This window comes from Numida meleagris, chromosome 3, assembly GCF_002078875.1.
Source record: "Numida meleagris isolate 19003 breed g44 Domestic line chromosome 3, NumMel1.0, whole genome shotgun sequence".
Classification (NCBI taxonomy): Eukaryota; Metazoa; Chordata; class Aves; order Galliformes; family Numididae; genus Numida; species Numida meleagris.
Window position 1 is genome coordinate 40,626,683 of NC_034411.1, and position 17,170 is coordinate 40,643,852.

Genomic DNA, 17,170 nt, shown 5'->3' on the forward strand with positions numbered 1-17,170 from the left:
TTCTTCCATTCTGAGGCGGCATACAGAAGCACATGATAGCACGGCATATTTTTAGAGCTAAAGTTATCTTTACTAACACATCTGAAACTGCAAATGAAAGACTTTAAAGGAAAGAAGCCATTAACAGAGTACACTGGAAAGCAGCAGAATGGAGGAGGTGAATTACACTCTGATTCAATTCCCAATACCCAGGAACACACGGGCACGCAAGGAAAAACTGGTTTTGCTGTGATGGGCACAGGTTACTGAGAAAGGCAGCAGGACCTCCACCCCAAAAGATATAAAACCCCAGAGGCCTGGCCCAGAGCTGCAAGATCGGAGCGAGCCGGCTCAAAGGATAACGAGTACCAGCCCCGCCATTTTAAGTTGCCCGGCCCCGCCCCCCGGCGCCCGCAGTGCCGCGCGGAGCGCTGCAGGGGGCGCTGCCATGGCGGAGGGCGGTACCGTGCCTCTCCCGCCGCACGCCGGGCCCGCCCCGTCCGGGCCGCGGGGCGGAGGAGGCGTTGCGCTGGCAGCTGGTTCCTGTTGCCGCGTTGGGCCTCCTGAGCCGGGCCGGGCTGATGCAGTTTGTCGCCGCCCGTCATGGAGGCCAAGAAGATGAACCTTCCGCGGGGTCCCGAGAACCTCTGCTTCGATAAGGACGAGTTCATGAAGGTGGCTGGGGGCCGTGTGTGTCGCGGGGGGGAGGCTGCAGCTTCGGTCGGGCTCTTTGAGCCCCCACCGGGCTCTTGCCCGGGCCGAGGACCCCCGGGAAGCGGTGGGTGTCGCTGGGAGGGGTGATCCACGTGAGGGGATGGATGTGGTGTGTGTGTGTACGCGTGCTTGGTTTGCACTTCTTCCATCGTTCTCCTTTTCCTGTTTCATTTCCAGCCGGATTTTGACGTCGATCACTTTGTATCGGAGTGTAGGAAGCGGGTGCAGTTGGAGGAGCTCAGGGAGGATCTGGAGCTCTATTACAAACTCCTTAAAACAGCCATGGTAGAGCTTATAAATAAGGACTATGCGGACTTTGTTAATCTCTCAACTAACCTAGTAAGTGCTGCTGTCGTGCTCACACTGTGCATTGTAACGTGCTTCTTGTTTTTCATGTGAAAAGTGTATGGCTTCTATTTTGCTAGACTTAAGACATCTTAATCAGTGACTCCTTGCATTGAGAGAAGGTGAAAGACCATTCCTGTGGAATTTAACTGTGGTAGAGGATTGATCTATCATAAATGTTTTAGAATATACTTTTGTTGTATGACTCATTAGGAAAATAGATTCAAGGCAGATGCTTTTGGTTTTTATCTGCCAACAGTTGTAAAATTGAAGGCAGTAAGTCATTAAGATTTAATAGTAAAGTTTCAAACCAAGCCATTCTGAAGGATTCTTTAGGAACTGTCAAACTTGCTATACATCTTTAGAAATTCCGACTCATTTTACCGAGAGTTGTAATCACTTTCATGTGAAAATTACTCGTCCCCTGTTTCTCATACTCTTTTACCTTGATTTATAACATTATACAGGTTCAAAGATTGAGATTTATCTTTTCTCAACATATGTATGCATTGCACTTAAAACTGGAGTCTATAAGAGGAGATATCTCAGTTCTCCTTCAGTGTCTATAAAATAATAGTAATTCACCAATTAAGTGAACAAATGAATTATAAATGTTTTTATGGTAATTTCTTTAGGTTGGCATGGACAAGGCCCTCAATCAGCTTTCTGTACCTTTGGGACAGTTAAGAGAGGAAGTTATGGTATGCTCAAAAAAAGTCATTGTAACTTGTGTTTGCTTTGATATAGTACATAAACCACATTTTATTTATGTTAGTAATTATTGTAATCTTTAAAAATTCTATTCTCAGATGGGTAATAGGGGAGATGTGTTTTCTAGGACTGGCAGTAAACTTACATTTTCTGTAGTGCCTTTCAGTCAAGAGGTGAAGGATTTCTTAAATGATAAATGAGTGAACTTTTGCAAGATAAATCTGTGCAAAATATTGGAACTGTTTCTGGCTTTTTTACTTTGAGAGTAGTTAACCAGTTTCCTCTTCTATGATGTTATTTAGATTTTTTTAGTTGTTTTTTAAACCTCTTCTTCATAGTTGGAAGCCAGCTTTTCATACTGACTTTTCTCTCACAGAGTCTTAGGTCATGTGTCAGTGAAGGAATTCAAGCAATAGATGATCGCTTGTCAAAACAAGAAGATATCAGAAAAAAGAAGGTACAATGGATAAATTATTACCTTGAAGAGATGTTCATTAGGACAACTTTTGACATTAACCCCAAGAAAATTGCCTTTAAAAAGATGTAGACCATCTAGATGCATACTGTGCAGAATCTTGCACTTGCTAAAATGAGAAACTTTGATTGGCTGACTTCATTTTTTATCATGTGTTCTTGATGGTAAATCTTTTATTTTATTGTTTGCTGGAAACATTGGCTTGGTTGGCGTTTTTAATTACAGTTTCTCTTATTTTTGCTTGTAGTAGTCTATAAATTTGTATATTATGAAAGTAACTCAAACACAGCAGTTTATTTTTTCCCCATGCAAAAATTAAAGTTTGGCTTTTTGCTTAACTTGGAAAAATTCAGGGCTAAGAACAGCTGTTCTACAGCTGTGACAAACATTGTAGGATTTTATAGACTCATGATCAGTAACTTGTACGTGATTTAAATATTAAGATGGCAGAGATCTTACACCGGGAGGGAAAATAAAAATAATAATTAAAAAAAAGTATCCTTAATATCTTCAGAGGTATTGTAATGGGTTTGGGGTCAGACATTAAAAGTCCTTCTTTACTTACAGGTGTGTGTCCTGAGGCTTATTCATGTTATTCAGTCAGTCGAGAAAATTGAGAAAATTCTACATTCCCAAGGCACTAACGAGTTATCCACTTTAGAAGGAAACAGGTAATAAATAAAAAAATAAGTGCTTACTTAATTGATGGGACTAACTGAATTTTATGGTGTTGTTGTAAATGAATTTACAAACATTAAAGTACATTTTTGTAATTCTTATGGAATACGTGACTATTGTTTTGGTATTTTTTCAGATTTAGTCTTCTACAGACTGGTCATTCACAGGTCGTGTAACAGCCTGTAATGTTCTGAATTACTTGTAGCAATGAAGTTTGCATAAAATGTTTGATGTTTTTTGCTGGGAAGTCACCAATCCTGTCATGTCCAAAATACAATTGTGCAGGTGCAGCTTCTTCCAATATCATTTGGAAGTAGAGTGGGAAATAGCTTTTATTGCTTTCCTTTGGTTACGTATATCTGAAATGACTGCTGCAGAAATAGCCTGAGGCAGGTAGGCCACACAAGTGTACTTCAGAAAAGTTCTGAGAAGATTGGACTGTGAGAAGTTCTGAACAGACTGCAGAGTTTTGATTTTAACAGCATAGTGAAAAGCATCCTTTCCCTCTGTCTTTGAGCGATGGAAGATGTCTTTTGGTCAGTTTTGTAACTGATGTGCCATCCAGGTGCTCGAAATAGTTGTCTGGGATGCAAGTTTTACTTAAAGGGAGAGGAAAAAGACAATTTCATGAACGTGTTTGAATGTGAGATGCGCTCTGGTGTTCTTCTGCTGGATCACACAGTAGTTAGCGGGTGGAGGTGGACAGAAGACTTAACTAGATACATAGAACAAAGCCTATGCAGATGTTTTCTGTCAGGGTAAGAGGCTTTGCAAATCATGTTTGGAAGCAAGACTGTACTTCAGTGACTCAAAATTTATGTTAATTGTTGGCACTGTATAGACCTGAGAAGGATGGTTTCTCTAGAGATGGCTGTCGTTAGTTTTACCATAGGACAGAAGGAGGAAACAAGGAAATTTGGATGGTGAAGAGCACTTACTACAGTTTTCGAGCTCTGCAAGACTGACTTCTGTGACAGCAAGCAGCATCACCATATAAAAAAATGCTTCATACTTCTGAGCAAGATCTCATGTTCCTCAGCTTCTGCTCACATATTTTATATCCTCATCGCCAAACAACTCTGATGGTCTACACATTATTATTGCTGTGTGATTGCAGCAGTACTGAATTCCAAATGTTTATGTTAAATCCTCAAAAATTGAGGGAGGGAGTCATCTATCTGATGCAGATGAAAGTGAGTTGATACGAAAGGATCTGTGTATGCTCATTTTCTCATTATCTCTTTTCCAGCCCGCTTTTAACTGGACAGGTTTTAGAGAGAATTGCCACAGAATTTAATCAGCTACAATTTCATGCAGTACAAAGCAAAGGAATGCCCCTTTTGGACAAAGTGAGACCAGTGAGTATTGCATAATAGCCAGCTTAATGTTTGCATGATCAAGCTAAAATGATAGAATTGGAAAACGGAAGTCCATTTCCAGAGTTTAACTGAATTAATTTACAGGAGAAAATTAGTTTCAAGAGGCCATTTTATCAGCTGTGGTGAAGTGTTATTTCTTCAGAGAGCTTGTGTTTTGTTTGGTAACTTTAGGATAAATTACTTAATAGTGGGAAATATGACAGACACTTTTGTTAGCCTAATGCATCTTGCAGTTTGTCTCTTATTAATAGCAAAGCGTAGTTCCAGAGATGTATATTGTTTTTGTTAGCTGTAGTGTACAGACCAAAATATAAATGTGCCTTAGAGTGGCTGACTTGAATAAATTCCAGTTTGTTTTCCACTGATATTTGGTGCCTAACTGTTGGTATGCAGGCTGTTAAGCTAATCTCCCTGCTAGCCTGTTTATACCATCTACCTAGTGTGAAAGATGAGGTACTGTTTGGTTTTTTCCCTGGTCATTCATTTGTGAGAAGGAATGAAGACTGGTGCTTAAGAAGTAGATAGTGAGAGGTGAGGTAATGCTTCAAGCAGATTAGCATGGAAGCTGTCACTCTTGATGGCTTTTTGGGGAGTGAGATGCTTCATCATTACAGCTTCATACTATTACATATTCCTACTGGCAATATGAGCTTGTTTTATATCAGGACTTCAGTGGTACTTTGTTGATTCATGGACTGGTCACATGACTGTTCTGGCTACTGAATTATGAAATACAGAGAACAACAGGAGTAGATGTGAGCAACAGAATAGTATTTATGGTGAGAGAACCTCTGTTCCTTTGGTATGTAGATTCCTTAACAAGGTTTGCCAGGACCTCTATGCTTTTTGTTGATGTCCCGGTTTCGGTTGGGTGATTTCTTCATAGCCTGTATGGTGCTTTTTTAAATGTTTTTTGGACTCGTGATGAAAAATTTGGGATGTGCCGATATTTTAGTTGTCATCAGATGGTGGTTTCTGTGACTAGTCAGCAGTTGGGTTATTGGCTTTGCATATTCAGAGCAGATTCTGTGGTCATGTAAAAAATCAGTTTAAGATGGATGTGTGCAATATAGCATGCGAAATGCCAGAGAGAAAATGTGGCTTGTTAAATTGGTAGTTCAACTGTGAATAAATTAATGCAGGTTATTGAATTCACTTTCAGTGCAGAGCTGCAAAGGACCATCTTGGGCCAACAGTATGTCTGCAGCTAATGTAGCAGGGAGTTGGATCTAATAGAAGAAATGTTGTAGGAGATGAGGAAAAATGATTAGGAGAATGTACGTTGAACAGGAGAATATACACTGACTGAAGCAGCTGTTTAGCAGAAGCCAGAAGGAATGTACCCACAGGTCATTTGTTGCCAATATAATTCATTGTCTTTGGTTTGCAGTTATTTGGGCAGTAGTGGTGGGAACAGGCTATAGTTTTAGTTTTTGACAGAGGGATAAATACTGAAGTTGTTACCCAGGTAACATACTGAAAAACTTTTGTGTATTATTACAAATAGTGGTTCAGCTGAACACAGAATAATTACTGACCTATTTCTTCACTATATTGAGTACCTTAGGTAAGTTATGATGTCTCTTTCAAAATACAAAAGAAAATAATTGCCTTTTAATTTAACTTTATTATAATAAATACTGTGTTAAATAATGTCAGTGACCAAGGAAGCTTGTGTTAATTTTCATTTAATGTTAACATTTATCAGAACTCACGTGCCTTTCAAATAAAAATTGAAAGCTGAATCAAGAATTTCTGGAAGGATTTACATTAGCAATGATGGCAAGGCTTTTTTAATGACTGTATTTTATTTCTCTTCATAGCGTATAGCTGGAATAACAGCTATGTTGCAGCAGTCTCTTGAAGGACTGCTCTTGGAAGGACTTCAGACTTCAAATGTTGACATAATACGTCACTGTCTTCGCACTTATGCAACAATTGACAAAACACGAGATGCAGAGGCATTAGTTGGTCAAGTGCTTGTAAAACCTTACATAGATGAGGTAAGAGAAAATCAAGAATCCTAGGAAAATGAACTTACTTGCAGGCATACTTATTTTTCCAGCTTTGGTTAGCAGCTTCAAAGTGCCTTTGTGAAGAGAGTGAAGGAACTGACCTCTAACTCATTTTTTGTTGCTTATTTATGTAAGGAAAAAAGGTGGAGGAATTCTCTATCCACCTGTCACCGATTTCAGTTACATCCATTTGAGATTCTTTTTCTTATCTACATTTTTCTTGGGGCAGGGAAAAAATCAAACTAACAAGCTCTGAACTAAGCAAATGACTGTAGTAAAATACAATTTACTCTGGACCATAGTGCGCTGGATCAGGACCGGAGTGAGCCTTTCTCGTCAGCTGGCTCAGTACCAGGCAAATGCAGCAAAAATAGTTCTTAGTGCAGCGTCCTCTTCTTCCCGTTGTGTGAAGAAGCAATATCTGCAGTTCCCACCTGTGCCAGGACAAAAGTAGGAGCAAGATCAAGGCTTTGTTTGGGAAGCATTGACTCTTGTAAGAGTGGAGTGTCAGTAGATGCTAAGAAATTTTTCATCAGTGTGTTGGCAGTTATGTCCAGGTCAGGTAATGACAATGTGTCATTTCAGGCAGATAGTTTTTTCCCTGGGATAGATGTGAATCGGTGCCCTTTTACAGTATAAGTTCTGATGCTAACTAACTGCCCTGTTGTAGGCAGTTTCTCTGATTTTTCTCTAGATTGTCAGAATATTTCATAACACTATTAAATTCACTGGCCTTACAGGAAAAAGTTACATTAGGCCAATGCCAACAAAGGGGTATAAAGTTGTTCTACTAAAACTAGTGTTATGAATGGCTTGGCAGTGTTAATTATCATTTCCTACAGGAAAGCTGAGGAGGGACTTTCTGTAAGGGCAAGTAGTGACAGGACAAGCGGAAATAGTTATAAACTGGGAGAGGGCAGATTTAGATGAGGTGTTAGGAAGAAATACTTTACTGTGCGGGTGGTGAGACACTGGAACGGGTTGCCCAGCGAGGTTGTGGATGCCCCCTCCCTGGATGCATTCAAGGCCAGGCTGGATGGGGCTGTGAGCAACCTCTAGAGGGAGGTGTCCCTGCCTATAGCATGGAGGTTGGAACTAGATGATCTTAAAGGGCCCTTCCAACCTAAACCATTCTATGATTCTAAGTTTGGTTCCAAGCTTTCACTATTGTGTCTGTGGGGAGGAAAGGCCATAAAGTATGAGAGTGCCCTCAGTGATTGCAATTGCTCAAGTTGGTGTACGCTAAAAGAAAACAGAATAGATCTTCTTTCCCGCATCATTGCTTTTGTAAGAGACAGCACTTCTCAGTGACAGAGTCCCAAGTTACACTACTGTATCTTAACCTTTGCTGTCTGGATTTTCCTTTATTACCATTACTCTCAAAATGGAAATGTTTAATAATGTCCTCCTCGCTCCATAAACCTGTAAGTGAGAGGCATGGGATGATGCAAGGCACTCTTCTTTTTCTGCTTTCAGGATATTTAAAACAATTTTTCTCTACTGGTATTTTACACTCATATTACAGAGTTAACGTTTCTATTAAGACCCATAAAAGCAATGTGAACATTGTTCTTAAAAGTGTTGCATGTGTAGCATTAGGCAATAATAATTGCCTTTTCTTAGGCTAGTGTGCCTTTCTACACATAAATGCAGAAGTGAACTTAAGCTATTTGTTTCCTTCTTTTATTTAGAGGCTGCTCGCCACATAGTGTTTCCAAAAAGGCAAGTGGAAAGCTCATCTGTATAACTTCTGATGAAGGAGTTGTTTTTCTAAACCAAGATAGGGGAAATAAATGACTATTTATTTATTTATTTTTACACTCAGAAATTCCTTCGGCAGCCAAGATGTGGAATTGTTTACCTTTCCCAGTGAAAGAATAGTCTATCTGATAAAATGTGAGCTGTTTATCATTGTCAATAGGATGCTTCTTCACAGAATTGTAGGAGCTGGAAGGGACTTGTAGAGATTGAGTCCAACCCCCTGCAAAGCAGGCTCCCTACAGCAAGTTGCACGGGTTGGCCTCCAGGCGGGTCTTGAATATCTCCAGAGAAAGGAAAATCCACAACCTCCCTGGGCAGCCTGTCCCAGTGCTCCATCACCCTCACTGTGAACAAGTTCCTTCGCACGTTTGTGCGGAACTTCCTATGCTTCAGTTTGTGGCCATTTCCCCTTGTCCTATCACCATGCACCACTGAAAAGAATCTGGCCTCGTCGCTTTGCCTCCCACACCTTAGATATTTATAAACATTAATCGAATCCCCTCTGAGTCTTCTTTTCTCAAGTCTGAACAGACCCAGGTCACTCAGCCTTTCCTCCTAAGAGAGATGCTCCAGACCCTTTACCATCTTTGTGGCCCTCTGCTGGACTTTCTCCAGGAGATCTATGTCTATTTTGTACTGGGGATCCCAGAACTGGGCACAGCACTCCAGGTGAGGCCTGACCAGGGCAGAGTAGAGAGGGAGGATCACCTCCCTTTACCTGCTGGCTGCGCTTTTTTTTAGTGCATCCCAGGATGCCATTGGCCTTCTTGGCCACCAGGGCGCACTGCTGGCTCATGGCCAACCTGTCATCCACCAGGACCCCCAGGTCCCTCTGCAGAGCTCCTCTCCAGCAGGTCTCCCCCCCCCCCCCCCACCAGGTACTGATACATGTGGTTATTCCTCCCTAGGTGCAAGACTACACTTGCTCTTGTTAAACCTCATCTGTTCCTCTCTGCCCAACTCTCCAGCCTGCCCAGGTCCTGCTGAATGGCAGCACAGCCTTCTGGTGTGTCAGCCATTCCTCCCAACTTTGTGTCATCAGCAAACTTGCTGAGGGTGAACACTGTCCCCTCATCAAGGTCATTGATGAAGATGTTGAACTAGACCAGACCCAGCACTGACCCCTGAGGAACACCACTAAATACAGGCCTCCAACTGGACTTTGCGCCTCCAGTCACAACCCTCTGAAAGCCTTCTTCCCTTCTTTAGAAAAGGAAACATTTAAAATTGTTCTGTTTTTACCTTGTGTGCACATACGCTTACAAAACAAAGACAGCTGCTGGCTGTTGGATGGTAAAAGAAGTTTGTGACTGATTTGTTCGTTCAAGCTGATGTGTCCTGCTTGGCAACTAGGAAAGAGATATACTGAATATTGCAATATTTTTGGATATGGTACAGGGAGTTTTGAGTGAATAGACATCTGAATCTTATGTTACCGTATTTCATACTCGCTCTTCTGATGTTTAACATCAAACTCTTCCTGACAGGTGATTGTAGAACAATACATTCAAGCTCATCCTAATGGCCTTCAGGCCATGTACAATAAACTGCTGGAGTTTGTTCCTCACCACTGCCGTCTCTTGCGTGAAGTTACAGGGGGAGCTATTTCAAGGTAAATGTTTGGGGTTTCTTTCAGTTGCTCTAAAGCTACCAGAAAGATAATGTATTTTTGAAATATCTTGTGTAATGTCCTTCCATGTGCGAATGACTTGTGTGGCCTTTCCTGAAGATTCGTATTCAGTTTTGATTTGTCTCTCGTGTGTGTGTTTTTCAAACGGTGAACGAATCTTCTTGATGCTGGGGTCCAGACCTTCACAGGAGGCAAAGAGAAAATCCTGTATTTCAGTAGTAGAATTGAGTACTGTTCACAGTACAATGTGCCGCATACCTTGGGTGGTTGTTTTTTTTACTCAAGGAAACATGATTGAATGTTTCATCCAAGGGCAAGGGCATCATAAAGCTATTGGAAAACAGAATTTCAGAAGTTTCTGTTGGCATACATTGAAAAAGTGGGAATGATCCCCAGCGCTTTGACGGATTTATTGCATAATGAGTTTAATTGATTTCTATAGTACTTCCACTGTCATCTTAAAAAGACCTTAATTCCTTATGCAATTAAATTGCCTTTTCTGAAGTTTAAATGTTTTATGTCTACTGAATTATATCCACTTATCCATCTGTTTGCAGGCTGCTTAATAGAGTGGAATGCTGTAATTAGCAGAACTACCAGTGCATCCCGCAGGGACTGCAGAATTATTTTTCTAGTCATTGTTTGCTCTTAAGTTGTACTAATATTTCAATACTTCTAATCTTTCAGCAAATTTTTATCTATGTTTGTCATAATAGAAAGTTTTGGCTTTCATATGCTGGAACGAGAAGAAATGCTTGTAGCTCATCTGCTCTCCATTTTTAATTTTTCCTAATGAGTGTGGCTTTTGATCTTTTGTTTGGAAGTACTATATAGTGTATAAATGCAGCTTGGAACAATTACAAAAAGAATTCTCTTTCTTTCCATTGCGTTAGTCACATTACACATATTTGGTATTTCTTTCAAATTTGGAGCTGTTTAAATCTTGAAAATACACGTGTAAGAGTTAGGAGTTTTCAGCTGAAAAGTAATTGCTTTCCAGACACACTCGCAAGACATGTAACTGGTAAAATTTTACCGCACTTTCAGAGTTACAAAAATACTTGCAATTTGTTGAGATCATTGGGATCAGAGGTGAAACCTGGAAGGAAGAGCAGTGTAAGAGAGTCAGCGTTCCTATGTTTAAAAAAAAGTAATTACATTTTGTCTAATGCAGTGAATGTTTTAGTTATCCTTACCTCTAAATAGAAGCCTGGTGCTAAAATATAACCATGGAATCGTATCATTTTTGTTTCAGTGAGAAAGCGGATATTGTTCCTGGCTATGATTTCTTAGTGAACTCAGTGTGGCCAGAAATAGTACGTGGTTTAGAAGGGAAACTGCCATCGCTGTTTAGCCCTGGAAATCCAGATGTGTTTCACGAGGTAATTAATTTTGTGGCTTGTTTTCCATTTGTTATTTCTGTGACACACGTAAGAATTGAATGAGTCTTATTCTCAGGCTTTTCTTTCCCTGCTGGTTTTATGTAAATTTATGTTGTACACAGCTTGGGAGACTATCCCACAATGCTTGCTTTTTCCTAGTAATTAATTCTTCCCTCAGGTTTTCAGTGTCCTGGTTTCAGCATGGTGCCTGGTATGGTGCTGTGTTTCAGATTTAGGGTGGGAATTATGTTGGTAACAGGCTGATGTTTCAGTTGTTGCTGAGCAGTGGTGCACGGAGCCAAGGATGTTTCAGCTCCTCATGCTGCTGTGCTGGCAAGGAGCTGGGGGTGCATGAGGAGGGACAGAACCAGGACAGCTGATCCAAAGCGGCCAAAGTAACGTCTCCTATCTTGTGGGTTCATGTGGAACTGTAAGAGTGGGGGAGTTAGGTGGGGGGGCTGCCACTGCTTCAGAGCTAGTCAGGCACTGGCATCGATCTGCAAGTGATGAGCAATTGCATTGTGCACCACTTGTCTTGTATGTTCTATTATTATTTTCCATTTCTATTCTGTCCTGTTATACCATCTGTGTCTCAACCCATAAGTTTTACCTTTTTTTTTTTTTTTTCCCCTCCCCCAATTCTCTCCCCCATCCCACTGCAGGGAAATGGGGTGGGGGTGGGGGGGGAACAAACAGCTGTGTGGAGCTTAGCTGCCTGCTGGGTTAAACCACAGCCATGAGGAAAGCTCTTACAGAGGTTACTTCAAGCAAGTTAGACATGTGAAATTGGGCCTTAAATATTTGTTTTAGGAGTAGCTGTCCTTTTTTAGTTACAGAATTGCAACATCAATGAAGGTGGAAGTGGATGACAACGGTATTTTTGCAAGATTAGGACTTCTGAATATAAAGGGCTGTCTTGTAAATTTGTTAATTAAATAGCTGTTTTACAACTTGCCCTAATACTTCTCAGTTTCCCATAAAGCTTCAGTCATCCTTCAAGTTTTACCTAATGTTATGACTTGTGCTGTTTGTTTTATACAAGAACGAACTTTTTACTTAGATGCCTTTACTCTTTTAAATGAATTACTGTTAAAAGCCTGTCATGTTACATTAAGCTGATATTGACCAATGGTGCTGTTGTGTTTATTAAAAAAAAAAAAAAAAAAAAACCCACAACCACCCACAGTGACTTTCAGTTACTTGATGTATTCAGCCCAAAGTTCTTTGAAGGCTACTTTTGTCTACTTATAAAACTGATAATCTAAGTAAGGCAGACTGTAGTCTGCAGTCTTCCAGCTGTTTTCTTGCTTAATAGAAATGCAGAGAAGTCTTTTTCTCCAGGGTGGTTTGGTTATTTTGCATGTGTATGTATAGCTGTAATACTTGAAAGTATTATCTGTTAAGGGGTCTTTATGTGTAGAGGGAGTGGATGGAAAAATATTTCTTTAAAATCATGATGTAAAATCAGACTGACAGTCTTAAGCACATGTTAAAGTAACTATTTCGTTGTGCAGAGTTTTTAAGTTGTTTCAGGTTATTGTGCTTTTCTTTCAGACTCAGATTTGTAGTTTTACAGGCGTTTGAAAATAATATGTCTTCTGCCTCTGAACGCTGATTTTAGATTCCTATACTTGAAAGCTGCTGCTTTTTATTTCACACTTTCGTCGTTCAATAATTCTGTTCAATTAGGTATCCAGTCCCAGAAGCTGAAAGGGAACCAATCTTGCAGCGAGTTCCCTTTCTTAGATATAGTATTATCAGTAAGTAGGTAACATCTCTGAGTTGTCTTCTGTTTTGAAGGTGTGAGAGATCTTTCCAGAGTGTTCTGTTTATACCTTTGACTAATAATTCAGGCAGCTGGGCATTAGTGCCTTGAATATCTCTTTAAAGTACTGAGTTTATTATGTAAGAAAGCAGGTTGAAAGAACACTGATCTGTTTTTTCCAGATTTAATTCCCCCATTTTTTACAGTTTTGTTGTGTTATAAATACAACCACAGTGGGACAGAAGAAGCTAACCTAAAGGCTTTTGCGTGCCACTTCCAGAATACCACCTCCACACCCTGCAATTGCCACATCGCAAGAAAAACATACTGCAATTATACATTTAACTGAAAGCTCCATATGCACTGAGATACGCCCTGCCATGGGCAAGCTTTTGTGGGGCGTTGCCTGTGGTCCCAGGCTTCTTTCTGAGGGCAGAACCCGTCAGCAGCAACTCAGGGACTTCTCCTGGGAGCGTTTAACTGCTTCTTAAGAGAATCTGAGTATGTTGCTCACCTGCTGCATTGGAATGGGGTAAAAGTCCTGCTGCTTACAGCCCTGCGCTGCCAGAAGTGCTGAGAAGTAGAATTAGTGTACCCCGAGAGAAGCAGAATTAGCATAGCCAAGTTGGAAAGGACCCACAAGCATCATGGAGTCCAGCTCCTGGCTCTACACAGCACCACCCAAAGTTCAAACCCTGTGCCTGAGAGCGTTGTCCAACCACAGCTTGAACTCAGCAGCCTGGAGATTTATCCAGGCATATTTCATTAATTCAACGGTGGCTTAATGAGCATGTTCCAATTTTGTGAGGCACCTATGATTTGTTTTACGGCTGTTTCTTGTTGTTTTTTTGTTTTGGTGAGGGGTGTTTTAGTGTCATTGGGTTTGTTTGCTTGTTATACAGAAGAACCTTCCACGTAACCATGCTATTTTGCATTGCAGAGAGGCAGGTCTCAACTGGAGCTATATTATGACTCCTTGATTTACGTAGTCTTTGTGCTGTGTTAACACAGTCTGCTTTGTGTGAAATAACATTTTTATGTGCTGTTTGGCCTCTTGTTTCTTACCCAAAGGTTTGGTGGCTCTCTGCTTTGTTTATGTTAATTTATTATTTTGTTATTTTCAGGGTGTTGAGTTACTGTTGAGAGAAGTGCATTTGGAGATTAATGTGGTTTTTCCTTTCTTGCAGCTGGCTTAATACTATTTGTAAACATCTTATTGAAAGTATAGAACTGGAGGGGTTCGTTTATCTCTTTTTTTTTTTTAATTAAGTTCTACTGCAAATATTTGTTATTTACGAAACATATTTTTGGGGAAACAGTTTTAGAAATTCCTACAGTACAGTTCTATCTAACAGAAAGAAAATACCATACTTTCATTTCCAAGTGTGTTAGGTGGAGCATATTTCTGGAAATAATCAGGAACAAAATCCATCTGTTGTATCCCTTTATCTCTCACTTATTGAGACTGACTGTTCTTAGTTATGTGCACTGGTGTTGTTCCACCTCAGTGATTCAGCTCAGAAATACTGATACATCTCTCTGATCTGGTTGTTGAGGGAGCTCAGACAAGTTTAGGCTTTTCAGAAGTGCCATGCACTGATTTTTCTTATTACAGAGTAACACCAGTTAGATAATAGGTTTTGGCTTCACTACAATCCAGGATTTTGGCATTGCGTGGTTAGGAGGTGGTGTCGGCCCATTCTGAGTCTTGAGCTTAACTGTAGGCTGATACAGGAGTTCGTTTCAGAGGGTTGTGACCTTCATTGCTTAATGGGGCCCTGGCAGTGATCAGAGTGCTCGTTCTCTTCCTACAGAAGTACACTACCAGTATGGATTTTGTACGGAAATTTGAACGACAGTGTGGCTCACAGGCCAGTGTGAAACGATTGAGATCTCATCCCTCCTACCACAGCTTTAACAACAAATGGAATTTGCCTGTTTATTTTCAAATAAGGTTGGTAAGCATCTGTTGATCGTTTCAAAAGTAAAGTGTGCTGTGCGTCATCCCTCTTGTTCCAGAGTCACAGAATCACAGAATTGTAGGGGTTGGAAGGGACCTCTGGAGATCGAGTCCAACCCATCAGCTAAAGCAGGTTCCTTGCAGTAGGTTGCAAAGGTTGAAAAGTCTTCTGAGAGTCTCTGAACAGCTTCACTGTGCTATCTGTTACAGGAGTAGATCTCATTGCCTTGAGCGTAATGCAGCACTGTTAGTTGGGAATCAGATCATAAGCGGAGGCAGCTAACGGTTTTGTTCCTCAGTTTTCTGTTCCACATGTCTTCCAGTTTGCATCCTCACAATGAGGATGAATGCTTCATTTTAAGGATTGTTTTTGTTTACAGTCTGCAATAGTAATGAAGTTTTTAATATGCTGCTTTTAGTTTTGGACATGATAGCCTAAGAGCTGTTCTAACTGTGTTGTCTACGCTGTGTTGTACCCTAACTATATATAGCCTCTTGTCCTGCATTCTACTTGAATATGGTTTGATAATGTTTTCTGTGCTGGCAAAACCAGCCACAAGATTTTCTTGCCTTTGTTTCCCACTATGTTACACATCTGTTTGTTCCACCACAGCTGTTTATGGGGCTAACCTACGTGCTGGATCACTGAAATCATCGGGTCTTTTTAAAAAATAAAAGAGGAAAAGTAGGTGGTGGCAGCTAAGGAAATGATTTGCAAATAAGAAAGATAAGAAAGTGAGGTTTATTTTTAACCTGGGTCACCATGGTGGCTTTCTTTATTGCGTGCCTCTATAAATGATTATAATGGTACAACCATAGGCCACATTTATGCAGCTTGTTTAATCCAGGATAAATTATGATGCTGCTGAAAAGTTCCATCTGGGAATCTTATGAGGGCTGGAGGTAGTTCAAGATAAGAGACAGGAATGTGGGGATGGGAGCACATTTGTTAGTGTTTTGGTGATGTGCTACATTTCGTAAAATGATGGTCCTGGCCGCCTCTGACATCCTCCTTTATTTTTTTTCCCACTTGCACAAATGTTCTGCAACTGTGTATTGAACCAACATGAAGAACTGTTACCTTGGGCAAAAAAAAGGCTGACTTCCAACTCCAATCAATTTTTCCAAACCACTTAACTGTACAAATATTGATGCTTGCCCAAGGGAAAGGGCAGGAGTACTCACTACAGTAGTGGTGCTGACTGTGCAGACTCTTAAGTGTCTGTAGAACTACAGCAATTATAAACTTCTTAACAAAAGACAAGTATCATTAATGGGTCTGTGCATCTGCCCTTTTGTTTGAAAGCACAGCTTTTCTAACAAGTGACCAGTTGATCAAACTTTGATACTGCTGATCTAAACATTGAAATGAAGCTTCAGTGTATTCCTTCTGTTTCGAAAATAATAATAATAATAATAACCTCTTAGATATTTTGAGTTCTGGCTGATCAAAAGGAAAAAAAAATAGTAATTCTTCTTGAAGCTTACCATAAATCTAAATAGTGCAGTATTTCTGTACATGATCGGATAACAGGAAATGCTTCATCTTTCACCATGCCATTCCTCCATGTTGGAATGATCTGATAACTTTTGGAATTGCCCGTGAATTCTTTAGTACACAATTGTGAAAATAATACACGTTCATAGCAGAGAAGCCCCTTCTTTGATGTATATAAGTCACACGGGATTTGTACTGAAGTATGTTCTTCCGCTATTACACTTACAGTTAAGATTGCTAATTTTTTCAGTTACAGAAATTGCCCAGAACAAAGAGCCCTCGCTAAAGCCTGTACAAAGGAGTCTGTAAGGAATAGATGTAGAGGCATTTCTTCTGTAGCAGTGCAGGTGTAAGCAGCCTCAGTAACTCTTTTCCTTGCCGTTTCTTTCTGTTACGTCAGTACAACAGATAATGGGACTATAGTGAACTCATGCTTGGGATTTTTTTCCCCATGTAAGAAATATTCATCGAAAGCTGCATAATTTAAAAATATAAACGTGATTCAGTGCTCTAATTTGTTTCGCTGCAAGACCCAAACATGCTGCTTTGTCAGTGAAGGTGTTGCGGAGGCAGGAATGAGGATTTGAAACCATTTCACAAATACTTCAAAATACATGCTAACTGTTGGTAGCAATTGAACACAATAGACCATCTCTTGTGGGTTTCTTCCTCCTTGATGTGTCAGTCACAGATATTGCTATTAAATTACTTTAAATATGTATCTAGTACATTAGTGGCTGGAACAGGAAAAGCTGGGCAGGCCCCTGCTCTGACCTGGATAGTTGAGAAGTTTTAAAATGAGCCTTGCAGGTTCATAATTAGGAAGTTTGGTAGCTGTAGAGATTAATGTGGCGAACATAAAAGCGAGGAGCAAAAAT

The 17,170-nt window shown here is 40.4% G+C and overlaps 1 protein-coding gene across 2 annotated transcripts in view; it reads left to right on the forward strand.

The window, feature by feature from the left end:
- COG2 (component of oligomeric golgi complex 2) overlaps window positions 470-17,170 on the forward strand; it is a 29,075-nt gene continuing 12,374 nt past the window's right edge. For both annotated transcript variants that reach the window (XM_021390988.1, XM_021390989.1), the window contains exons 1-10: window positions 470-654; window positions 871-1,032; window positions 1,674-1,739; window positions 2,126-2,206; window positions 2,792-2,895; window positions 4,152-4,260; window positions 6,105-6,284; window positions 9,545-9,669; window positions 10,943-11,069; window positions 14,649-14,788. In XM_021390988.1, coding sequence (XP_021246663.1) covers window positions 583-654; window positions 871-1,032; window positions 1,674-1,739; window positions 2,126-2,206; window positions 2,792-2,895; window positions 4,152-4,260; window positions 6,105-6,284; window positions 9,545-9,669; window positions 10,943-11,069; window positions 14,649-14,788 — 1,166 coding nt within the window. In that variant the 5' untranslated portion in view covers window positions 470-582. The remainder of the gene's footprint in view (window positions 655-870; window positions 1,033-1,673; window positions 1,740-2,125; window positions 2,207-2,791; window positions 2,896-4,151; window positions 4,261-6,104; window positions 6,285-9,544; window positions 9,670-10,942; window positions 11,070-14,648; window positions 14,789-17,170) is intronic.